This window comes from Aquila chrysaetos, chromosome 17, assembly GCF_900496995.4.
Source record: "Aquila chrysaetos chrysaetos chromosome 17, bAquChr1.4, whole genome shotgun sequence".
Taxonomy (NCBI): domain Eukaryota; kingdom Metazoa; phylum Chordata; class Aves; order Accipitriformes; family Accipitridae; genus Aquila; species Aquila chrysaetos.
In genome coordinates, this window is record NC_044020.1 from 13021924 (window position 1) to 13047203 (window position 25280).

The 25280-nt window shown below is 48.7% G+C and overlaps 1 protein-coding gene across 1 annotated transcript in view; it reads left to right on the plus strand.

Annotated features, from left to right (window-relative positions):
• Positions 1 to 435: 435 nt before the first annotated feature.
• WNT5B (Wnt family member 5B) overlaps positions 436 to 25280 on the plus strand; it is a 78115-nt gene continuing 53270 nt past the window's right edge. The window contains exon 1 of the mRNA XM_030040832.2: positions 436 to 763. Within this exon, the coding sequence (XP_029896692.1) occupies positions 758 to 763 (6 nt within the window). The 5' untranslated portion in view covers positions 436 to 757. The remainder of the gene's footprint in view (positions 764 to 25280) is intronic.

Sequence of the window (25280 nt, forward strand, 5' to 3'; positions counted from 1 at the left end):
GGGGTGGCGGGGCCTGGCAGCCGGCGGGGGGGGGGGGGACCCACGAGTGAGAGTGCCCCTGCGGGGGCTGTGCTGCCGGGCACGGGGCGGGGGCCCGCAGGGACCGGAGGGCTACAGGCGCCGCAGCGGGGGGAGCCAGCCCGGTCCCCTCTACCGCACAGGGCCGCGGCGTTTCCCCGCCGTCCCCGGTCGCCCCCTCCACCCGCCGGCACGGGGCCCCCTCCGACGGCAGCGGGCCCGCACCAAGGGCCCCTGGGCCAGCCCCCCGCCCGCCCCATCCCCGGGGCCGCCCCGGCGGGGGGGGGCCGCCGCGCCCCCTCGAGCGAGCCCCATCCCGGCGGCGGCGGCGGTGCCCGCGGCGGGGCGGGCGCAGGGCGCGGGGGGCGGGCGCGGGGCGGGGGGAGGCGGAGCGGAGGCGGCCGGAGCCCCCGGGATCCGCCGGCACCTCCCGGGCCCGGCACTCGCCGCCGCCGCCAACTTCGGCCGGGAGTCGCCCTCGGTGCCGCCGTTCCCGGAACCCAGCGCCGCCGCGGCGACGGGGAGGGCTGCGCCGGCAGCTTCCCCCCGCTCCCCTCTCGCTGCCGGCGGGGGGCTCGGCCCGGCGCGGCGACGGGGCCGCGGCCCCCGGGGCAGGTGCGTCCCCTCGCGGTCTCCGGCCGCCGCGACGCCGCGGAGGGGGGTGCGGAGCCCCGTGCCCGCCGCGGGCTCCCGCTCACCTGCCGCCGCCGCCGCCGCCCGGGGACGCGGCGCCCGGGAGATGCAGGTAGGAGGCGGCCCCGGCCCGCGGCGGCGGGGAGGGCGGCGGCGGCGGCGGCGGGGGGAGGAGGCCGGGGGGCGGGAGGCGTTTCGCCGTGCCGGGCGGCGCGGCTGCCCGGGCCCGTCCCGTCCCGGGGCCGGACGCCTCCCCGGGCGGCCCCCGAAGGGGCGGGAGGCGGCGCGGGCAGCGCCGGGGCGGGGGGGGAGGTCGCCGGTTTCTCCCAGCCCGGCAGGCGCGGCCGCCTTTCGCCGCCGACCCCCGGCGGCGCGGCCCGGGCGCGCCCCCGGCCCGTTACGGCCGCCGGTCGGGGCAGGGCGGGGGGGGGGCTGCGGGGGGCCGGCGGGTAGGGCCGTCCGGGCTGCGCGGAGCGCCCGCGGCGGGCGGCCCCGGCCGGGGAAAGGGGCCGTCGGGGGTCCGCGGGCGTCGGGGGTCTGAGCCGCGGCCGCCGCCGGGCGGCAGCCCCCAGGTGAACCCCCCCCAGGACGCGGAGCAGCGGAGGGGTGACCGGAGCAGGGGGCTAGGGCCGGTCGCGGGGTGGCCTTGGCGGTGTTGCTGGGGTGGGAGAGACCTGCTCTGGCAGGAGAGACGCTGCCGGGGCGTGAGGGGCCGTACCCTGGCACGAGGGACGTTGCTGGGGTGCGAGGGATGCTCCTCTGGGGTGGCAGACGTTGCGCTGGTGAAAGGGATCTTCCCTGGGCATGACAGACACAAGTTTGGCAAAACAGATGTTACTTACTCTGAGCGGAGGGATGTTGCTCTCGGATGAGGGCCCTTTCCCTGAGCGTGAGCACAGCGGCTTTCCCAAGCGCACCCAAGCCCCCGGCCCACGCCATCCTTCTCACCCACGTGCCCGTGGTGTGGCAGCATATGCCATCACGGGCCGTGGCATGTGGCATTGGAGAAGGAGCTTGTGTGCGCGGAAACACAGGCAAGTAGCAACAGTGTGCCCGGTCTCATGGTACCAGGGCGCGAGCATCCCAGTTGCGTCCGTAACAAATGCGCTGTTTTTATGAAACTTGTTTTTTTTCTGGGAATTATGGTGCAATACTTCCCTTAGCGGTATGGGTAAAATAACTTCCCCAAACATTTTTTTGTGTGCCGTGACGCGCTTCATTGCCCCATGTTTTTCGTGCTTTTCCTTTGCCACCAGATAAGCGTCCCCATCGGTCTCTCTATCCAACTTTTACCTGCCTCTTAGTGCTTTCCTGCCTGCACTCCAGCATGTGACCATCATCATCCTTGCTCTGCTGCCTGCACCCACATACTCACCTATTCATCTTTGGGGCTGGTTTTTTTGGTGACACGTGGAGCTTTTTGTCACACATGTACCAGCATTTATGTTCTTGCTTCATTTTCTTCATAGCCAAGAACTCGGGTGCATGCGCCTCACGTTCCTCGTGTGTGCCTGCGCGTTTCCGATATGCTCTGCTCTACCACACTTCACCCACACACGCGGACTGACTTGCACTGATGCCTCCTTGTCTGCCTACACGTCGAGGGCTCTTTCCTCTTGCCCTTTATTTGGGCTTTTGTGTCTGCACAGCCTCAGGCACGCATGTATAAAGGGCACACAAGGTATCTCCTTCTTTTACACTCATACTCCTCTGTCTGTCCCTTCGGAGCCTGTCTGGTACATGTGTACATCTACCATCTCCCCCACCTTCCCCTGCAGGTGGGAGGGCTGCAGGGGGGCACCAACACTCAGGCATTAAGTCTGTCGTTGCCCTTCCTGCCCACATTTGCTGCTGGGCATCGACACATGAGCTGAAGCGACCGCTTTTTCTGGTGGTGGCAGGTTCAGCCTGTGGGTGCCTGTCTTCTGTCACACGCACAGATGCTGTTGTAAATGCAGAACCAAGTTGGGTATATGCTCTTCTTCCCAAAACAGAAAGAAGTGGGCTTTCTCAAAGTTATCGGCAGAGACAGACTGCCCTTAAACCAGTGTCCTATGCATGGACACCTGGGTTTATCCAAGGTGAAGGTTGGGCACTGCAGGAATTCAGGTGGAATTTTTTTACCCCAAGAGTCCAATGTATGTGGTAAGTTGCCACATGTGGCACTGAAGCTAGCCCGAGTACTTGGGTTTTTTTTTCCTCCTTCTTTAAAGAAATTAGCCAAGTATATGAAGAGAAAAGCATGAGGTTGAACTGCCAGTGTGGGGTAGGAGGCAGAGCTGGGGAGGCGAGCTGGGCCCATTCCAGCTGTGGGTTTCCTCTGCTCCCAGGCTCCGTCACTCGCTTGTGTTTCTGTGCCCAGGAGCATCCACGAGAGATGCCTCCCTTTTGGACAGGAGTCCCTCCCTAGCTCCTTCTGTGCCTTCAGCATTAGCACACCTCTCCTCTCAGTAGCTGTAAGCAGCCCCTGTGTCCTTTCCCCTGTCTCTAGTGCATGTACAACGAAAATGTCCTTCCATGTGTGACTAACCTCTGCTTAGGGAAAGCTGAAGCTGAAATCGTGGCTGCACACTCCCAGCCCTGAGAAGTCTTCTCTCTCGGCCCCTTCCCTCCCAATCTGCCAGAATTCATTACGTCAGTTGAAAAAAATGGAAGTTTTGAAAGAGCTGGGTCTAGAAAGTTGGGGATTCTTATTTTTTTCAGGTAGTAAGGTATGTCCCAATTGTATTGTCCAGACTTATTCTGCAAAGACCAGAAACTCACCTTTTTAAAGAAAAAATTCACATTCTTGTATAGTGGAGTCTCCAGGAGGACTTTTAGGAAGAGATCAAATATTGTGAAATTTAAAAAATGGATAAATCAGTGCAGTCACCTTTAATGCTGTTTGTTCCTTTCTGTAGCCCAGTAGGTCTCTGTTTCTGGACTGCTTCAGATCTTGAGTCTTTTGTCCTGAAGTTGTTGGGTTTGGGTTTCAAGGCGCGCAGGGAAAACAGTTATTTTCTGAAAACTGCATGATTGCTCATTTAAATGAATATAAATTGTTTCTATTCATGAGATCTTTTTTTCTAATGGCTGATCAAAGTTGGAGTGAAAACCATTTCATCATTTCCAAATTAATTGGACACACACACAATAAGCATTTCAGAGAGACTTTTAAACACAGTACTTTTAAAATCAGGATGCAGATAGCCAAGGCATGTTGTCATGTAAGACAGGGCAGGCCGTGATTTGCTTCCATTTTTTGCCTAGAAAGGGACCCTCGCTTGCTGGCAAAATGCAAACAGACTTCATTAAAACTGAAGGCAGCGCACAGAAAAGTCATGGGAATTTTTCCTGGACTGGAAAAAATCCTTTTCTAATGGGACATTTAAGGAATGTGAACCTAGGTAGCATTTCAGAAAGAAATCTAAGAGGTAGCATGGTGTGATACCTGAGCGCTTTCAGCGGCACTGAGAGTAACTGGTATTTGGCGAGCTTTCTAATTCAAGAGGAGAACTTAAAGCATGTGGCTGGGCATTTAAGCTCTATGCATTCACGTTAGGAACAGGCAACGTTTTTAACAGCAGGGTGATTAACCATCGGAACGAACGACCAAAGGCAACGTTAGCTTCTCCAGCTCTTAAAATCTTCAAATAAAGACCGAATGTCTTTTTGGAAAAGATGCTTTACTGGAGCACGAGTTCTTGGGCTCACTGCAGAGATAACTGGCTGAGACCATATGGACAGAATTACAGACGAGACCAGACCCTGTGATCCGCCGCCCCCTTCCAAGCTTTGGCTTAGGCCTTGATAAAGCTTACGCAAGCCTTCCCCTGCTCTGCGTGAGGTAGAGCAACAGGGTCCCTGAGAGGAGATTGTCGCTTTTCAGCACAGCAGTTTCCACAAAGTAGGGATGCTCTATTGTACCTTGTAATTGCACGGCCGATCTCCGCGAAAGCGCTTCGCAAGGGGAGCCCGTTGTAGATGGCAGGCTGTCTATGTGGGGATCCTTTACTTGTCCTCGGGAGCTGTGAAATGGGCAGTGAGGTTTGAAGGCTTGCAGCAGGGCTGCAGGGAGCATGGGGAGAGGAGTGCTGTGTGTCCCCTCCGGTCCTTGGGGTCTGGACGACTCAAGCTAGAGTTTGGTTGAGCTTGCAAGACTTCAACTCCTTGTTCTTGCATTAATTGTCACAAGCAATGGCCAAGCCTCTTCTTTTACCCCTTTTTCCCTTAGAAAGGGAGCTCAGCAGGACTCTGGCACCCAAACGGCTACACCGACGCTGTGGCCCCCATGTTTCTGGTTGGATTTTCCCTGGTACCTTTCCTTTGCTCGGCCCCCGTGCACCATGCGTACCCAGGACTGCGGCTCTCCTCAGGCCGCTGTGTCCTGCACGCTTCTCTCAACAGCTTTCCCGATTCCCGGGGATGCTGCCTGGCAGGGAGGTGCTTGGAGCAAATGATGGGGAAAAAATGTCCACGCAGTTGGGCACTCCCCCACCTGCTTGCCCCCGACGGCCCTATTCGGGGGTGCCCAGCCCGTGGCTACAGCCCCCCAGCAGTTTTTTTAGGGGGGTCTTCCCCAGGGCCTGGCAGCGGCGGACGGCGAGGGCTGTGTGAACCCCATCTCTTCCCCTCGGTATGTTTACCTGTCTAAATTTAACTCCCCAGCCGGCTTCATCCATCCTAAGCCGACCTGTTCTCTTGTGGCTGAGCTGTGGGTCTGGCTCCCGCTGCAGCGTTTCCTGGCTGCCTCGGGCTGGTGGTTTGCTGCTCGCTCCCTCTCTCTGGCAGACGCTGGCTCTTTCGAGGTCCCCAGCAAGCCAGTCCTCCCCACTTGAAGGTTTTATTTTTAAATCTGGCTACACAGCCTTCGGGACTGGAGGGTCCCTTGTTCTCTCATCCCTGGTTGCTCTGAGTATTTACTCTGCCGTGGGCTTCAGGAAACCTCCCCTTGTCCTGCTACAGCCCACAGCCGTTTTCCTTCTGGCTGTGGTTGCTCCCGAATGGAGACCAGGCACGCGGAGGAGCTCCCTGGCCATCTCTAAAAGGACAGTGCCTCTTTCTGCCCCTGTCGGGACCCCAGCGGTGGGGTCGGTAGGTGCTTCCCCGTGGAGGCATCTTCCTCATTTCACTTTGTTCAGAGCTGGGCTTCCCGGAGCTGGCTTTTGTCCCAGTTTGTTTGGGAACCGAGTGATGTGCCCCTGGGCTTCAGAGGAGCTGGAGGAAGGGAGAAGCAAGGGAGAGGGAGCGCTCCTGTTTCTGTAGGGCTGGACAGAATTCCCTTTCTTTAGAGTTTCAGAATTTGGGACAGTAAATATGGCCCAACCTGGCAGCTGCCTTCATCTAAATAAAACCATCGGGATCAAACCATTCGTGTCCTGCATAACCCTGCAAGAGACCCCTAATTGATCTCTGCTTTTCCGGGCATGCCTCCTTGTCGTGTAGCTAATGCTGTGGTCTACCACATGAGAGAGACGGTTTGAATCCTGGCCTCCTCTGTCACTCTTTGAGCTAACCCGGTGGCCTTGTGTTTAATACTCTCATATTCAGAGGAAAGGTAACGAAGGCCAAGGTTTTCAGCAATGACTAGTGATTTGGGGTATCCGACTTGAAACACTGTCAAAGGTCCTGATTTTTTTCCGAGGTTCAGCTATTTCTGATGCTTGGGCTGGCTTAAGTAGTCTGGACTTGATTACTCAAAATGAATAGCCCATTTTGCAAATCTTCATCTCGGGATCTGGAGCAGAATTAGGCAAAACAAAATGAGATCAAATAATGCACGATGCAGGTCTCTAGCAGGGATACTCAAATGGAGTGAGTTTTCCTAGAGTGGGAATTGGTTCGTGGCCAGAGAGCTTATGGCACTGTTGCATGCAGGGATTTGAAAAAGAGTTCTTGGTTTACTTTAATTTGTGGTTTTCGATAGCCCATAAGAAAGGCTTGAAGGATTTAATAGTTTTATCTTAGGGAAAGAAAAGGAGAGCAACATTGTACCTTTATATATAGCACTGTGTGTGTGTGTACGTACACACATGACATTTAAGTCTTATTTTATTTGAAGGATTTTGGGGGAAATACAAGATGTTTTCTGTAAACTCTCCCATCTCAGTTGGAGATGAAGGAGACTGAAGTGGTTGGGTGGAGCACGTGTTTTGGGTTGGTTTTTTCATCATTAAGGGCAGAGAGTTAACAAACGTCATACCAATACTAGTATTTCAGTGGTCTCCGTAAATTTATCTTCCTTTTCCAGTTGTTCTCTGTTCAGCTTCTTGGCTGGTTTGGCATCATTGTTTCACTGAGTCCTGAAGCATTGTAGCACCTCTATTATGGACAAGTTGGAGTTCTAAAAGAAATTAAATGAGAATCTCCCTTGCTTAGCCCTGAAAACTTTTCTGAGCTTTGTTATGCATCAAGGAATGGCGAGAGAAACATATGAGCGCAAATATATCTTCATTAATGGAACATTTTTCAGAAAAAATAATTTTGTGACTGTCGGGTTCATTACTCTCTGAGGTGTTCCTAAGTACTCCGAAGTTGTCTCTAATCATAAAAAATTGATACTGTACAAAAGAAAATTAAGTTCCTTTTTTTTTTCCTCCTCTGTTTACAGATAGAGCAATTCTAGAGGTTTCCTTATTATATGCCGTGGCCCAGATTTGTTAATACATACTGTAAATATTGGTCCTGGCAGAATGTCAGGGTTTTGTTTAGTAAATATTTTGCCATTATCATTTCTGTGTCACAGCTGGGAAGGTTTGGAGTATCCTGTGGCTGCCATCACGCTTGATTCTGCCCAGCTTTGCATCTTTGAAAACTAACTGGAGCTTTACAATCTTGTATCAAGATGCTGCAGTTATTCATGGGGCAGCCCCATTACTCTGCATGCTGTAGTGGAAGCTTCTGGTTTTGGACCAAAATGTCAGCTCTTGCTCCAGTGCATGGTGTGTACAAACCAGACTTCTCACCGACATCTGCAGCCTTGCGGGTGGCTGCAGCTGTTATTCCACCTGCGGAGATTTTGCAGCCTGCCATACAGGTAGAGTGGAGTGAGTGCTCCTGTGAATTATGACCAATTACCTGTCCCAATTTCTTTTCTGTTTTTATAACTACTCCCCATTTCCACCTATTCTTAACAAGCTGTTTGGGAGTTTTGCCAAAGTACAAAATGAACTTCTATTTTTTATTAATGGCAAGACAGTTTTCAGCTGGGTAAGCTTGGTAAGTGCAGCACTGTTTATATTCAGTTTTAATGTAGCTGCCCAGGCTCTTTCAGCATCTCTGCCATTTTCCAAGGAGCCTGCACAATCCTGTAAGGCTCGAGAGCTGGTTGTCGTCTCCTTAGCATGCTGAGATGATCTAAGAGTGGGTCGGCATTTCTGCGCAACGACAGTTGCGCTCCAGTGGCATAAAACCCCATTGCATGTAACAACCAAACTTTTTGTCCGCAAGGCATGTAAAACTTCTGTATCTTCTAAGAAAATGGTGCCATTTAGCTCAGACTTGCACATCAGGAACAATCTACTCCGATCAATCTCTGTCTGAATTTGACTGCTTGTGTTAGGTCGTGTCTATGGTAGAGCAGTGCCGGGCTTTTCTGCCCGTGTAGCTGTGACACCTTTCCAAAGACCATGAAGGCAGGCAGCAACAGCTCCTTCCGTGGGCACAGCTGTGGCCATGCGGGCATCTTTGTCAGCACAGCAGTGTTCACTGGGGTGTTGGGAGGCGTGTGTTTTTATTCTGTCTTTTTTTCACTCCATGAACTAACAAGGTTTTACGGGGTAAACTTGATAGTCTGGACCAGGCCCTACTTACAGACACCAGGTAATGCTTCTAAGTCAAGCATAAAACCAAGCTGCAAGCAATAAGAAAAGTGGTTGTGTTTAGACAGAGTTAGTTCGTGTTAGCTAAGCCTAACTTTAGCTTATGGACAAAACTGAACTAGGAAATGTATTTTAAATTCATTGGAGATAAGGCTCTGTCAGTTCATTGCCACTTTTGGTAAACCTGTGTGAGATCTGAGTTGGCGAACTTCGTGCTTCATGCAGTCGATTCCAAGCTGAGCAGATGGAAGGTGACCATCAGAGCATGCCTCTGAGCCGCAGGGACAGCTTTGCCTGTCACCTGTACCAATTCCTGCACCTCCCTGTGGCAACAGGGAAGATTATCCTCTTATTTCCCAGCCGGTCCAGTAACTCATTCTTTCTCCTGGTAAAAGAGGTGGTGATCTTCACAGAGCCCCAAACCTTTGTCCATAGCCAGGGAAGGATTATCCGGCGGACCTGTGTGCAAGAGGACATGTGTATGCTGGCCTGTAGAGTGTGCTGGAGCTGGACCAGGGATGGGGGAGGATACAGCCCTATGGAAATTGCGGCTCATTCGCATCTTGGGACAGGCGTCAGAGGCTCCCGTGGGGTGGGCATAGCTTTCTAAACTCAGCCTGGGATTGAAAGAGCTCAAAAGCAACACCCATTCCCAAGTTATGGATTGTCATCCAGAAGGTCCATCAGTCTAGCAGGTGCTGGTCTGATGTTGAAAGCCGCGGAGCTGCTTGAGCACGATCTATTCCCCCTTTGGGTCTCAGGCAGTTGTCGCTGCTCTGCTTAGTGTCCTGGTTTTGGCTGAGTTAATTCTCTTCTTAGTAGCTGGTAGAGTGTGTTTTGGATTTAGTGTGAGAATAATGTTGATAACACACTGATGTTTTAGTTGTTGCTAAGTAGCACTTATCCTAAGTTAAGGATTTTTCAGTTTCCCATGCTCTGCCAGCGAGCAGACGTACAAGAAGCTGGGAGGGAGCATGGCCAGGACAGCTGACCCGAACTAGCCAAAGGGATATTCCGTACCATAGAACGGCATGCTCAGTATATAAACTGGGGCACTGGATGGGAGGTGTGGATTGCTGCTTGGGCTTCGGTCAGTGGGTGGTGAGCAATTGCATTGTGTGTCACTTGTCTTCTTCTTGGTTTTTATTTTTTTTTTTTTAATTTTATTTTGGTTTATTATATTCCTTTTCATTACTATTATTATATGTTATTATTGTTATTGTTAGTATTGCATTTTATTTTACTTTAGTTATTAAATTGTTCTTATTTCAACCCACAAGTTTTACTTTTTTTTCCAATTCTCCTCCCTATCCCACTGGGGCGGGGAGGAGTGAGTGAGGGGCTGCATGGTGCCTAGTTGCTGGCTGCGCTTAAACCATGACACTTAGTCACGGTTGTGACTCCACCTAAATACATTTTACTTTTCCCTTCAGTTCCTCTGCCCAAATGTGCAGGAGCCTTTGGCTTTTAATACTAACATCATCCCATCAAATTCATTACTTGATCCTGTCACTCTTTCCTTGGTAGGGCTTTCTCTCAGTGTACCTCAGCATTGGGCCAAGAGGATCTTCCAGACCATCTTTATGACTTGTAATCTGTGGTCCTGCCTCTGTGACTAGTCGCCGTAAATTGACTTGCTGTGGGTTTTTTGTGCTGCGCAGACTTGCATGTTCATAGCCATTGTCCCATGTGTCCGAAGCAGCAGATGTTAGTGGTGTAGTTGCCCATTTGGTCAAAGTTTACAATCCTGTGTTTGGGATATACTGCTTTCTTTCATTGTCCCCCCTTCCACAGAAAACTCCAGCTGGTTATTTCTGCGCAGGGCAGAAGTTGCTGGCAGTCATACATCTGCCTAAAGACGTCTTCAGAAATTTTGTGGATTCCTGGAGTTGGAGTTAGGCTTTTGATTGTGTTTTTTTCTGCAAAGAATTAATAATAAATAAGTAACAAGTGATTAGAGGTAATTTTATGTTTCCAGAGGCCCATTTGCCTTTTGCTTTCCAAGGTTTTGCAAAGCTCACCTTTGGACAGAGGTCTGTAATCTTGTATGCTGATGAAGAGATGCTGCTTTTGAGGGCATCTAGGAGTATCCTCAGACCCCACTCCCCATCTGTGTGCAAAGTGGGTTTCTGTTTATCCACTACTCATCTGACACCATGGACACTTTCGCCTAAATTAAAATCTCTAAGTGCTCTGTAATATTTCCGGTTCCTAAACAAGGTTGGGTGCAGATATGCCAAATTCCTGGACTTCTATAAGGAATCTCCAGTGTGTCCGCAGTGTGGACATGCCCATTGCAGACATGCATATGCTTGGAGCAAATGCCCAATCCTCAAGCAGCAAAATAAACAAACTTGGAGCTCGTAAAATAAAAAGGCTTTCATAAGAAAACATGGTTTGGTCTAAATTGAATTTTTTAGAAGAAAAACATATTTTTCCATAGTGATGTTTCAAAACCTAATGATTTCTGTTTCCAGTTGACATTCAGACTTAAATGTCATTTTAAGTTGAAACCTGAAACGAGAGTTTAAATTTCAGGTCAACATTCCCAAATCTCTTGTTCCGGATCAACATTTCATTTTCATAGAATCATAGAATACCAGGTTGGAAGGGACCTTCAGGGATCATCTGGTCCAACCTTTCTTGGCAAAAGCATGGTCTAGACAAGATGGCCCAGCACGCTGTCCAGCTGAATCTTAAAAGTGTCCAATGTTGGGGAATCCACCACTTCCCTGGGAAGATGATTCCAATGGCTGATTGTTCTCATTGTGAAAAATTTTCCTCTTGTGTCCAATCAGAATCTCCCCAGGAGTAACCCCTTACCCCGTGTCTTTTCCATGTGACTCCGTGTAAAAAGGGAGTCTCCATCTTCTTTGTAGCCACCCTTTAAATACTGGAACATGGTGATAAGGTCTCCCCTAAGCCGCCTTTTCTCAAGGCTGAACAAACCCAGTTCTCTCAGTTTTTCCTCATACGGCAGGCTTCCCAGTCCTTCCATCATCTTTGTGGCCCTTCTCTGGGCCCTCTCCAGCCTGTCCACATCTTTTTTGCACAGCAGGGACCAAAAAAAGAATGCAGTATTCCAGGTGTGGCCTGACAAGGGCAGAGTAGAGTGGGATAATGACTTCTTTATCTCTGCTGGTGATGCCCTTGTTGATGCAACCCAGCATCCTGTTGGCTTGCTTTGCTGCAGCAGCAGCACACTGGTCACTCATATTGAGCTGGTTGTCCACCGGGACCCCCAGGTCCCTTTCCACAGAGCTGCTCCCCAGCCGGCTAGATCCCAGCCTGCACTGCACTCCTGGATTATGTTTTCCCAGGTGCAAGACCTTACACTTCTTCTTTTTGAACTTCATAAGGTTCTTGTTAGCCCACTCTTCCAGTCTATCCAGCTCTTCCTGCAGGGTGGCTTTCCCTTCCAAAGTGTCCGCTTCCCCACTCAGTTTGGTATCATCAGCAAACTTGATCAGGGTACACTTGATCCCATCATCCAGATCACTTACGAAGACATTAGACAGCGTTGGGCCCAATATCGATCCCTGGGGGACCCCGCTTGTGACAGGTTGCCAGTTTGAAAAGGAGCTATTTACCACCGCCCTCGGGGTGCGACCACCCACCACAGAGACCACTTGTCTAGACTGTAACGCATCAGTTTCTCAAGGAGGAGGCTGTGGGAAACCGTATCGAAAGCCTTGGAGAAATGCAGGTAGACAACGTCCACCGCTCGCCCCGTATCAGCCAAGCAGGTTACTTTCTCATAGAAGGCGATCATGTTTGTCAAGCACAGTTTGCTCTTGGTGAATCCATGCTGGCTTTTCCCAATCACGTGCTTCATTTGACTTGTGATGGCCCCAGGAGGATTTGTTCCGTAACCTTCCGAGGGACTGAAGTAAGACTGATGGGCCTGTAGTTTCCTGGATCCTCCTTTAAGCCCTTCTTGTAGATGGGGGTGACATTAGCCTTCTTCCAGTCTTCTGGGATGTCCCCCGATCTCCACGACTTCTCAAAGATTATGGAGAGCAGCCTCACAACGATGCCAGCCAGCTCTCCTAACACCCTTCACGTGGATAACGTCAGGGCCCATCGATCTGTAGGGGTCAAGCTCCTGTAGTATTTCACATACCAACTCTTCCTTCACTGACAGTGGGTCTGTGTTTGCATCAACCTGGGTTTTTGTTCCCAAGGCCTGGGGCCCAACAGTGCTGGTAAAGACAGAGAAAACACTGGTAAAACGTTTTGAATGTTTTGTTTCTATCAGTAATATCTTGGGGTTTTTTCCCCGCATTTTCAAATCAAAAGCATTTGGAATTGTTCATGGCATGAAATAGTATAATATTTTGACCTTTCATCCCTATTTGGGATGCAGGCAAATGTTGAAATCCCAGCTCTTCTTGGGGAACAGAGATTCCATTCTCCGACCAGATCCGCAGAAGTATATTTCCACTGGTTTTGCTGGCCGGCTACTTCAATACTTTGTGTGTGATGACTTGTAATTCACTGCAGATTGAATCTGTGGCGTGTCCACATGGCTGGTCTGAGAGGCTGAGGGCAGTTAATCTTTCTTGCTCTGTGTTGTGCTTTCAAATTAATATCCAGCTTTCTTTCCCAAGATAAATTTTCCTTTCAAACCAGCGTTTGGTAGTGCGCTGCAGAGCTGCCTGATACATATTCCATGCACAGATGAGGACTCTGGTGTTCTCTCAGCCTAGCTACAGGCTCTTATATGAAATCATGATGTTTTAAAATTTGGACAGCTTCTTGGTCATCTATTGTTTGCAATATCACAGACTGCCATATATCTTTCTGCTCAGAAGTTACTTTTCCCCCTTCCCACCATTGTGGGGAACTTTTTCCTGCCGGGCTCTGTGCAGTGTGTCTCTGAAGCAGTTTTATAGTGTTCCCCAGAAGCATGCTTTTGTCAAGCTGCCTCAAAGAATAATCCAGAGAAAAGTCTCTGAAGCAAGAAATGTCCTTTTCTGTTTGGCTTTGAGGTGTTATTGCCCCTCTTCCAAAATGCAATTGGCTCCATCTACATCCCTAAGCTGTTTTGTTTGGAGCAGAGAGCTCAGAAAATCAAGGGAGGCCACACACATAAACAACTGTGTGTGAAATCAATTAATCTTAATGAGCAGGAGACATATTCTTAAAGACGACTGGTTCTCACAGAAACCTCCCTTGTGTACGGCATTGGTGGGACTGTTACAAACATTACGTCACTGGAACAATGATGAGCTAGGTGACTATTTTAAACCTTTTGGCTAGTATTAGCCAATATTTAGAGGAAGAGTGGTGTTTGATTGTCTTTGAAGAGCCTTCCACGCTCTTTGTGAGTATTTTAACAAATTATTTTCATAATGGAAATGCTCACAGATACAGTGTTAACATGCTAAAGCAAATGCTATTGAAGGGACCTAAATTTTGACATCTTAACTTCAAATATTTGCATCATAAATTTGGTTCCAGGAATTGCACTCACCCGGGCAGGGATAGGAAGCTACGCCTGTCATTCTTGTGTGTGTGTTCAGGTAGCAGATACTGTCAGCAATAGGTACCCAAGCAACCTACAGGAAAGGAATTACTTGCAGGAGTTTTTATAAACTATTTTTTATCTCAAATTGGAGAAAAATCTTATATTGCTTTTTAAAAAAACTGATAAGAAAAAGAGGTTTCCTCAAGCTGTATGTTATAAACTATTATTCGTCTCTGTGGTTGCAGGACTGTGAAACAGGACACCGATGTGCAGGGATTTCTAAACCTGGTTAGCTCTTGGATCGTGGTCACACGTAGCGGCAGTGCCCAACTTTCCCGCAGGAGGAGGGTTATTCACGTCTCAGCACGTTGTGGTCCTGTGCTTTAAGGTGCCCAAGGGTCAGTGATTACGATCTTCTCCCAGTTCCTCTCTGCACCTCTTTAAATAATAGTCTTCTCTCTTAGCCGGCTGGCCTGGGGCAGCGATAACATGTGCTGGGAGCAAAAAGCAGTGCTCGGCCTTTCTTGGCTGAGGGAAGGCCATGGAAAAGAGGCCTTGAGAGAGCACTCTTTTGGGGAAAGGAGCAAAAGATTGGCAAATCTAGGAGACAGCTACTCCGCTCAACCTCCTGAATTGTCAGAGGAGAGTATGAAGCAGTGGAACTCTGAGAAATCAAAAGTCTGTGCTTGTAATGTTACTCAGACATTGACGTTTTTTCACAGCCACGAACCCTCCCTGGCCCTACCCTACCTCCCATTTGGGGATGAGGAAAATAATAAGAGAAATTGCTTTGTGTTTTGCACTGAGGTCTCCCTAATGAATCACGCTCTGCTTAGTCCAGCTCTGAACTGAAAGTTCATCCTGTGGAGCAAAAGGTTCCCAAAGGCTTGAACTAAAACCAGCCGTGTTCGGGAAGGCTGCAGGCTAGGGGTCTTGATAGGAGACTCCTGTTCACGCAACATCATCGTTAGGTTTTGCCCTGATTTCTTGTTTCATTTCTAGTATGTAATGGATTCTTTTCCTGATTTGAGAAGAAAAGAAAGTCCTTTACAACTAAGACTTTGGTGTGTAATTTTTTTAGTTGAGGCCAGGAGATTGTCCAGCATGGAAGCCAAGAAGATGCCCTGTATTCCTGTGCTGCAGCTGGGAGCCCTTCTGGAGAAGGCAGAGAGCCCTCCCTGTAGCTTTCTGGGTGGAAAAGCATCATCACCACGTACAACCTGCTGCTGCCAAAACCCAACAGGTTGGCAGATGCTTCTGAGCAGCCACTGCCTTTTATCGTTCTGATCGCCATAATTTGTTTTATTTGCTATCTGATTTGATGGAGGCTGAGAAGGAGATCACTTCCCAGGGCCCTCAGGGCAAAACCTGGGCTCCCTAGAGCTAACCTCTCTTTCCGACGCTCCCACAGCCCTGGGGTGACCCCGGGAGGCATCTCTCTGGGGAGTTGTCTGCTGAAATGCACCAAGTCATTTGTAAGTTAGCTGGCTATACACTGCTGAAATTCATCTCCCGCAGGCACTTTTCTAGATCCCAAAAGCAACCAGTGTGCTTCTTTGGGCACCCAAACATTGCTGTTAAAGTGGCTTACTGTCCCCTAGTTTCACATCCATGAAAGGGGAGTCCCAGCATGTTCGTAGGTCTGTGATGCTCGTGTGGCGCTTACGCTATTTTTCTCCCACAACAAGCCTGAGGAGGAGGGGTAGAGCCGTTCTCATCCCCTACATTCCTGTCTGATGCTCAGATGGAAATACTAAGAACATCCGACAACACAAATAAATTAAACTGCTAATTTCCAGGACCTAATTACGGCTCTTGGGTTTGCTGGCTGACCTGAAAATAAAACTCCTCTTGTGAAGTTTCCTTGTTTGTTTGTTTGGTTGGTTTGTTTTTAAACAAAGCAAGTAAACAAGATCCACGCTACTGAATGGGAGAGGATGGTTTGCCCGGTTCATTTTCCTGTATTCCTCCCTGGGTTCTGCTCAGCTGGTTGTGCCCCACGCTGCACTTTGGGAAGGGCGTACCGGGCTAAATATATCTGCACTGCCTGTGAAATGCAGTATGGGGTGCTGCGTCATTTGGTGGAGTTTACTTGGAAACTAAGGTGGGAAGCCAGCTTTTATTTTCAGCCTTGGGTCAGGTGCATTGGTCAGTTGTCACACCCAGAATTTTAGTCTCATCAGGAGTTTGTCCTTGCAGGATAGACATAAAACCTATTCTCTAAATAAAAAGCCAAGGTAGTTGCAGCAACAAAATAACATTGGGGCAACCGTATTTTTCTTGTGCAGCAACCAGATTTATGATCCAAGAGTTTCTTCAGATAGGTCACCTTAAGAAAAGCAAAAAAAATCATAGCTCAAATGTCACGGATTAATGAGTAGAGGAGTTGGTGTGATGCTGCGTGCTCTAAATATATCAGAAAGAACTCCAGCGCTGGCAGCATGCTGACAACTGGAGTCCTTGGGCTTTTGCTCATGTTGGGACAGAAATGTATACCTCCAAGAAATGTGTGAGGAACAGATGCAACTTGGTGACTAAAGAGGACTTAGATTTTGCAGTTTCTAGTCCTGCTTTTTGGCTTGTCTTCCTCTGCTGTTTCTGCTAGTGCAGTGGGAGTGATTTCAGGGGAAGGGAAAGGATTCCCACAGTGTGTAAATGACGAGATGTGGATGCAGCACAAGGAGGCACACCTGAGCTCACTTTAGTCTTTGCCACGTGCAGGTGACAGCAGCAGGGCAAGTGTAGCTGCATTGGTGACACAAACCTGCTGGGGACTCTCGGGGGCTTACCCAGGCAAATGGGTTGGTGGAAACCCTCGCTCTTTCTCCATGAGCTCGCCAGGATTGCCTGCCTGCACATCTAATGTACTGCAGTCACATCTCTGGCTGCCAAATACATTTTTCCTCTTCTTCCTTATGCCACTCCAAGTGAGAGGAATGCCAGTGTTGCTATACAGCTGTCTTACGAAAAAAGGAGATGAGAAAACTCTTCAGTATAAGGTTTTATATTTATCTAGGGTGATAATGATGATGTGAAGTAAGTTCTGTCTTGTGCTTTATAGTGCCTAGCACATTGGGGCCTCTGAATATTACTGCAGTGCAAGCCACACTTTGCAGACCAAAGGTGTACAGGCATAGAGCTCCTGGCACACTGGGGTCCTGCTCTACACCGAGGGATGCTAGAGCTCTGGGATGTGCGCTTCATGCTAATGACAATAAAATCTTCCAGAGTTCTCTCTGAGGATTCAGTTGTGAGGGTGAGGGCTGGGCACTGGGATTTCTGGGGTTAAGCCACGCTCTGTGACTTCTGGTAAGCCTGAGTGCCTCCTTTCCTCCATGGACTTCAGGTGGGCACTGATGCCTGTGAGCAGCAGAGGGTGCAGAGGATTACCATTGCCATTTGAACCTGCCCAGGTGTAGCTTATCCTCTCTGTAACACAGGAGTGTTGAGAGACCAGATGGGAATTACTTTATTTAGCTTCCCTTGGGGGCTTGCCTAGTCCTGCTTTTTTGACTGTCCAGCGGTTCCTAGGAAGGTGGTAGGTAAGTGAACAATCCTAGCAGATACCGTTGTAGAAGTTTGGTAGCTTTGTATCTTCTTGGCTTTGCTGTAGTTTGGTCCTTGGTGCTTTACATCTGCAAAGTGATCCGTTGCTTCCCTCTTCCCATCCATCAGTACCCCCACCTCAGCCCTGAGGAGCAGGTACAGCTTCTGTAGTTGAGATTACCTAGTTTGAGCAATGGGATGGCAGGGCTTGGGGAAGGGTTTTTTTTCTGGCAGGGTTAGGCAGAATTCACAAAGAGCTGTCCCACAGCCACGTGCTCTAGCTGCTGTACCGCATGCTGTGGCGTAGACTTAATATTTGTGGCTTTTATTCAACCGTTATGTGAAAAGTAAAGGCCGGCTGCACAACATGCCAGAAAGATACCTCTATGGAAGTGTGTGTCTCCTCTAGTCCACCTCAGGTTATTAACTAAACCATAACATGTAACTAACCTTTCAAAAATAAGCATTGCTCCTGTATGAAGTTTGCTCCCTTCCTTCTTTCCCCCTTAAGCCCTTCTCCCTATGCCCTTATCACTATGGATCGCTTCCCAGCTGGGCTCTTCAGCCATCTAGTATATCAGTGGGCAGGTTGCAGCCTGGGTGTCTGGTTTTTGAAGGGCATCTGTGGCCTTGCCTCGAATCCAGCTGCAGAAGGTGAAATTGGCTGAATCGGTTGCTGTGCCTGCACAGTGGGCAGTTGTGTGAAACAACCGAGTGATAATGCTGTGCTTGTGAGGACAGCACGTGGTTTTGCCCATCAGTAATGCTGCCGATGCTCAAGCTGGAGTTCCTGAGAGTGACTCTGGGAGTGCTGAAGGGATTTGGTCTGTGTTTCGGTACGTTAATGTCCCCAGTCCCTATACCCTGGGACTCCAGGGCAAGAAACTGCCTGCGAAGGGCAGCTGATCTTGAGATACCAAGTTCCCGAACTGCAGGTTCCCAGTCCCCTCCGCAGAGGGATGCGAGGGAGCGCCGAGGATGTGGTGGGCACGAAAAACGTGCAGCTCTCCACCAGTTCTGCTCCCAGTTGCAAGTGTGAACGTAAAGCAGCAGCTAGATCCTGGCAGCCCCTGCCCTCCCTTCGGCTTCTGCATGGGCCTCTCATTTTGGTGCCTTTGAGAGAACAGCTGATGAGTTCAGGGCTGCAGTTTTGGGGAGCAGCCTGGCTTACAGCAGCAATTCATTCAGCCGCGCCAGCCAGCGTAACCGTGAACTTCCCTGCCTTTGGCGGGTATTGACTGCAAGGGGATGAGGAGGGGGGGCCAAGAAGGGAAAAGCAGCCTTGGGACCAGAAAGAGCAGGGACAGAAAAGGAAATGACCAGGGAGAGAGCACGGGGTAGCCCAGCAGGGATACGGCACGCGAGAAGGAGGTTGCAGGTTTGATCGCCCACCTCGCAGTATTGATGCTGCACTGGTGTGCTACACTGGTGACCCCGGCACAAAATCTCACATAACTGATGGGCAGCAGTGTGTGGGGAAGGAGGGGATGTAGTAACACAGAAGTTTAACTCCACTGCTGTGAGCTTTTCTCTGTTGGCAGGTATCTCCTGTTCTGTATTTTCTCACCCTTGCTTACCTGAGGGCTGTTATCTCCCAAATAAAACCTGCGCATTGCTCATACCCTGTGTAGCAAAGCTGCAAAGAAACCCCAGAGCTGCAGAAAACAAAGTAGGAAATAACTTTTGGGGTTTGTGGTTTTGGTTTTTTTTTTTTTTTTTTTTATTCCTTAGTCATTACTGAGCCAACGTTCCAGGCAAAAAGAAAAAGATAGGGTGCTGTGTCATGGGAGAAATGATCTGCCTCATGGGATATAAAACTCTGTCTGACCAGTGAAGGTCTCCTGGCACTGCTGCTAATCCTGCCCAGGTTTTATTGTGCAGTACGTAATGTAAAACACGTGATAATTCCTTCTGTAGTTTCAGTAGAAATTTTTCATTTCCTAAACAAGTGTGCTGTGTCCCTACGTCCTGTTAAGCCGCTGCTGTGTGCTGCTCCAGCAGCCCTACCTTAACAGCTCGTCTGGTTTGCTGGGTGGTTTGGAGCCTTTTGATGGAAGGCGCTATTTAATTATCAGCGGTGTTATGTTCCCGGAGCTCGCTACATGAAAGCAAAATACTGGCAGCCTGTAATTAATCTAAGCTAATGTGCCACTGTTTACACTCCATCTCCTAAACCAGACAGATGTAAGAAGACACCCAGCCTTCTTCTGGGATCCTCCCAGGTTATTTCTGAGCTGTCTTTGGGGAACTGCAGTGAGTGTATCTACCCACCCCACAAGTCCCTCGGAAATGAGTACGTTTAACTTTTCTAAGGAATGAGTGGGAGACTTTGTTTCCTAGCAGGGAGCAGGGTTAATGCCTTTGCGTTTGCATTACCACAGCCGACACTGGCTGGCATGGTACAGGAGCACACAACTCCTCCAGTAGTCATGAACTGTGCAGTATGAAAGGGTCCGATGTAATAAGCCCTGCTTCCTCCATTGCTCCCCTCGCTTTGGGTGAGGAGGAGGCTGCTGGCAATGGGGATGTGCTGGATCTGTTTAGTGGAAAGACGAGTGATTCCCTGTGACTCCAGTCTTAAAATATTATATGTTCATTTCTGATCACTAAGCCACAAATATTTAGCAGAAAAAGGTGATGAAAATGCTTAGAGGTGTGGAAAGACTGAAAAGATTATGCATTCTTAGTTAGAGTGAAGAGTAATAAAAAGCAACATGACAGAAGTATGTAAACTTAGAAGTACAGAGAAGTAAACCAGGCATTCCTGTGTATACTTCTACATAATACAAGGTTTTCAATGAAATTGAAATAAAACATTTGACAGAGGTGAAACTTACTTTTTTTCTTACAGCACATAAATAATTGAGACCAAGAACATAGTAGGATTAGAAAGGATTAGACATTTATATGGATAAAAAAATCTTATGCACAGTTTATGAATTTTATTCTAGCTGGTGTAGAAGGTATCAGGCCTCCTGCTCCTGGACAGTCTTCCAGCTGCAGCTGGTTAAATGCTCTTCCTGGCCCCATAAACCTCAAATACCTTCCTTTGAAACATCTGACAATGGAGAACAGCTTAGAGGAGTCATTGCCTGAGCCTTGCGTTCCCCAACATCTCTGCATTGAATGATTACTATAAACCTGGCTGGGATCAGAGGTGACCACAACTTTCTGATCACCTGAAGGCTGAGATGTGGAATATGAGGATGATGTTGTCGTCCTCCTGGACTATAGATTCAAGATGGCAATTATCCACCTTGTCAAGCCACCAAGTCAGTTGTCTCAATTACCTCTTCGCTAGTCATCCACCCCCATGTTGTGGTGGATAGGTGACCTCTGCAGGTCTGAACCGCAGTGGAAGCGTTACACCATCAGAGCCTGTATGGCTCCCATCCTCTTGGGGAACAATGCGTTTTAGGTGTTACATCAGCATCTTTTGTCAGCAGTATGTTTTGTTCAGACTGAAGTGAGTTGTAAGCAGCTTAGTCATGTGGGGAAGGCTTTGGTTGGGTTTGACTTCCCCTTGTTATGAGTACGTCTTTGGGCTCTAATTGTTCTCAACGAACACTGATTTATCCTGCTGCAGATATACCGGCGTAGAGTAGTCCCCCCTCAGAGCACTGGGCATGTTGTACGCTGGGGCATCCCAGGGATCCCCAGGACAGGCTCCTTGCTTCCACACCCCAGTGTTTTGCTGGTTTAGCAGAGGTAGCCTGCTAGCATCGCTGGCCTGGAGGGAAGAAAAAATTGTAATATCCAGCAGAGGGTGCTCATAAACACATATGCCAAGTAATCAGGTACCACTAGTACCTCTGCACTCCAGTTCTGTGGCGGCCAAGCCCCAGTTTTTGGTGGCTGTGTTAGCAGGCAGAGCGGGCCAGGAGGAGCGGGTCTGGAGGGTGAACAGTTAGCGCTGGAGACCTGGTACCCATGCAATAGCACTTGGGGGGGGTGATGGTGTTATTTTGGACTAGTTCTTGCCTGGTCCCAGGGATGTGGAGGAGGCGTGTGAGGTATCCTCCTCAAGCACGGTCTCCTGTGCAGTTTCATCCAGAGGGAACCCAGTTCGCAAGCTCTAAGGCTGCTCCAAGTTGCAAACCACTGCATGGGTAGTGGGATTGATGGGGGATTTGCTTCAGAAGTGAATTCCTATTTGAACTACAATACTGGCATTCTCATGGCTGTCTCAGTGTTGGTAGTGGTCCGGTCTGCTGTCGAGTCCTTGTCACCCCTGTTGAGCTCATCCTTTTTGCCGTGCAGGTGAGTGCATATACTCTAGCCGTTCTCCATTCAAGGCAGTTTCCAGCCTCTGTGTTCTGAACCAAGTTTATGCCTAAACTGAACTCAAACTCTCAAGTGCATCTCAGTCAAAGCTTCCAAGTTTGATCAGATTTTTTTCTTCTCCAAGCCACAAGGTACAATGCAAAACTGTAACTTGGTCCCAGCTGTGCTCAGAACGGTCACAAACCTTTTGGTGAACCTGGGCTGAGTTTGTGCCAAATCCCAGAACCAGGTGTATTTTTCATGTGTTTTTAGGGCTGTGTGTTGTAAATGTCACATGGTTCTGAAATGGAGTCCCCAGAGCAAATGTAGCATGTGATCAGAGTACTGGGATTAGGGAAGAAGAGGAGGAATTTTTCTTCAGATAATTATAGGCAGCTGAGTTGCCTGTGGAAAAAAATCCTGCTAATGCTCAGCACCTTTAGAGCACTTACTGTAGAGTAGGCATCATTGAACTCATCTGCATCAAAGGGGGAAATACCTGTCTGGTCTGTAATCCAAGGCGCTCTTGGATTAAAGAAAGATCATAAGTCATGATTATAACAAATGCAGAAGACTCACTGCTGTCTTTACAAATCTCTTATTTTTCCTAATGCCTTTTCTACTGAAAAAACCCCAAATGTTTGATCAGCGTGCCTAATTAATAGCACCATGTTGCATAATTCATCTTTATAGTGCTCTCTTACATGGGATTTTCCACTGGTTTCCACTGGTTCCATTTTCCACTCTCAATGCATTTTACAGAAGAGATTCTTCTCATGATCCCCCTTTTGCACGTGTGGAAGAAAAGGGAGAGGGGAAGGTAGAAGAGACATGCTTAGGTTATGCGGCCAGCCAAAGGTGGGGTCAGCAATAAAATTCCAGGTTCTTAGTTTTGGGCTCTGCTGGAACTGTTCCTCCAACCATCAAAGTGCATTTAGGGCTGGATGAAACACAGCAGCTATTGAAACAATTCAGGACAGAAAGTGGAGGAAGGCAGAAATGTAATTGCACATATAGGGAGCGGTCACGTAGCCAAATGCCAGTGTTCATGTAGAGCGACATGTTGTCTTTAATAACCACGAGTGTGGTCAGGCAACCATTTATTTCCTCTAAAAGACAACGCACCGAGCAGGTCAGCACCCTCCGGCATGATGCTGAAACGCTGGGTCAGTGTTGACTCAGAGGAAGGAGTTCCACTGCCTGAGTCAGCCGCATCGCTTCCTGAGGGACCCTGGTTTCCCCAGGAGTATTGGCAAGAAACAGCACTACCATCCTGCAAAGATCAGATGAAATCATGACCTGAAGTGGTCTGGCTGCAGTTAAGTATAAAGAGCTACTGAAAAAAACCACAGCTCGCTCTAAGGACTAGAAAGGTGGTGTTTTTTGTTGGGGTGGGGTTTTTTTAATGATTTTTGTCTTGAATTACAGATCTCTGGCCCCCCCCCCCCCAAAAAAAAAAAAAAAAAGAAGAAAAAAGCCTTCTTTAACTAACTTGGTAATAATAGTATGGTTTTAAAAGTACTTGTTTAGCCAATGCTGACTATATGCTTACACAGCTACCTCTGGCCTGGGAAAGATTGAAACCACAATGGCTAAGTATAGAGGCCTCTAAAATATCTTCATATATACGGTGCCTGAATACACAAACAGAACTGGTCTCTCTTCTGTCTACAGGAGCAATATTTTCCATAGGATTTGTATTGACAGAGGTTTTCCCCCTGGAGTTATGCATATTTATTCAAATAAAAATCCTCCAGAACTGCATCCATATGCTGAACGCCATTGAACGACCATTGTCAACCTGATATAAGAAATATCATCTCTTCCTGAAGAAAAGTAAGCACTTTTTCATTCTGTGGCATAGCTGGCTCCTGACTAGGGATTGGTTTTTTTCTTGGTTTTGGTTTTTGCTTTTTTTCTTTGTTTTTAAAGAGGAGGGGGAACTATTGCCAGGATTTCAGCCTTAGCTCTTGAGAACAGCTAGTGCATGAAGGAGAGATGCTCCCATCCTTGAAGTGTGGTAGTATCCATGGACTAAGTGACCAGAGCTGCACTAGATGCTGGGCATACCGAGATGCATTTGCCTCTGTAAAGAAAGCATGTCTGTAAGAAGCATGAAGCTTGCTGCTGGGATAAAGTCTTCTTCGCATTTAGTGCTTTGTAGCCTGTTTTCTGGAGTGCAAATCTGTGTCTCTCTTGGAGCCTGACCCCTGACTTCTCTGTGTGCCTCCCTTTAAGTCTTTGACTGAAACTGCTGCAGTCGCTTTTGGGCAGTTGTGGGCAAAGCAGTTTTTCTATTCCTCCTCTGTGAGTGTGATACCTCAAATATGTTCCTGCCAATTCCCAGCTGTGGGCTAGTTTTGTACTGACACAACATATTCTTGGGTAAATGATGGATTTCTCTGAACTGGGGTTGGCGCTACTTGCTTTGCACGTAGCTGTAGGCAGTGCGTGACATTGTTTTGGTGGGAGCCAGGAGGTGGTAGGAGTGGCACGCTGAATGCATGCCCAAATTATGTGCTCCAGGGAGCAACACCTGGTTTATGAGACACGTGCAGATGTTGCGTAGGTGGTCCTCAGGCGCTTGTAGATTTTCCTATCGTTTCTACCGTGACTATCTCTCCTGGCTCTGGATCGTTTGCTGGCACATCAGCAATCCTGGAAACTCCCCAGCTTTCATAATAATAAGAACTTGTCCTTCCTTTTTGGATACAGCAGCTTCTTTAAATGCTTGTAACAATACGCAACTGAACATATAGACATTCTTTCAACACCGAGCCCCTGTCTGACACAATATGTCTGCAGTTACTGTACTCAAGCTGTGTTTTGAAACCCTTCTGTCTACAAGGCCCATTCTTCAGGGAAATGGTATGGCAGGGGCAGAAATGAACATGTGCTGGGACTTCCTCAAGTGTTGTTGGAAGGCTCTGACAAATTTCCTGTACTGTGCCCTGGGTGCAGGAACATCGGTGATTATGTTTGAGACTTCTCTGACTTCCATGCAGAGGCCTCAAGTATTTTTTTGAACTTCCAGAAATAAGCTTTTCTATTCTCATAGGTACGTACTACTCTCAGTTTAAGCACAAAGCAGCTGAGATGCAGAGGGGTGGCAGGACTTGCCTGCAGTTGTGCAGTGAGCCCAGAACAGAATTCACTCTGTTGTTTTTTCCTGAGAGGTACAAGTCACCAGAAGCTCCTGTGGTGCTCTGGGATGTCTGAGTGCCTAGACTTTTAAAAATTCAAGCCTTAAGCCTCTTCACTTTCCTCACTCCACTGCTGCTGATGGCCACTGCATTGCATAGCTACACACGGGGGCAATACACTGTGTAAGACATGGAGTTGTAATTTCCTGGATGAGCAGTGTTATTTCTGTGGTGTATTGTAGCTCAGCACTTCTGTTCTGCACAGTGATGAGCTTGAATTTGTCTTGAAAGTAGTAGTGATAGTGCAAGCAGGAAACAAGTACCTACCTGTGCACCATACCTTCTCTGAGTACAGTGACAGTCAGCACGACTTCTCTGCTGAGAGCTGGAAAGGGATTTTCTTTCACT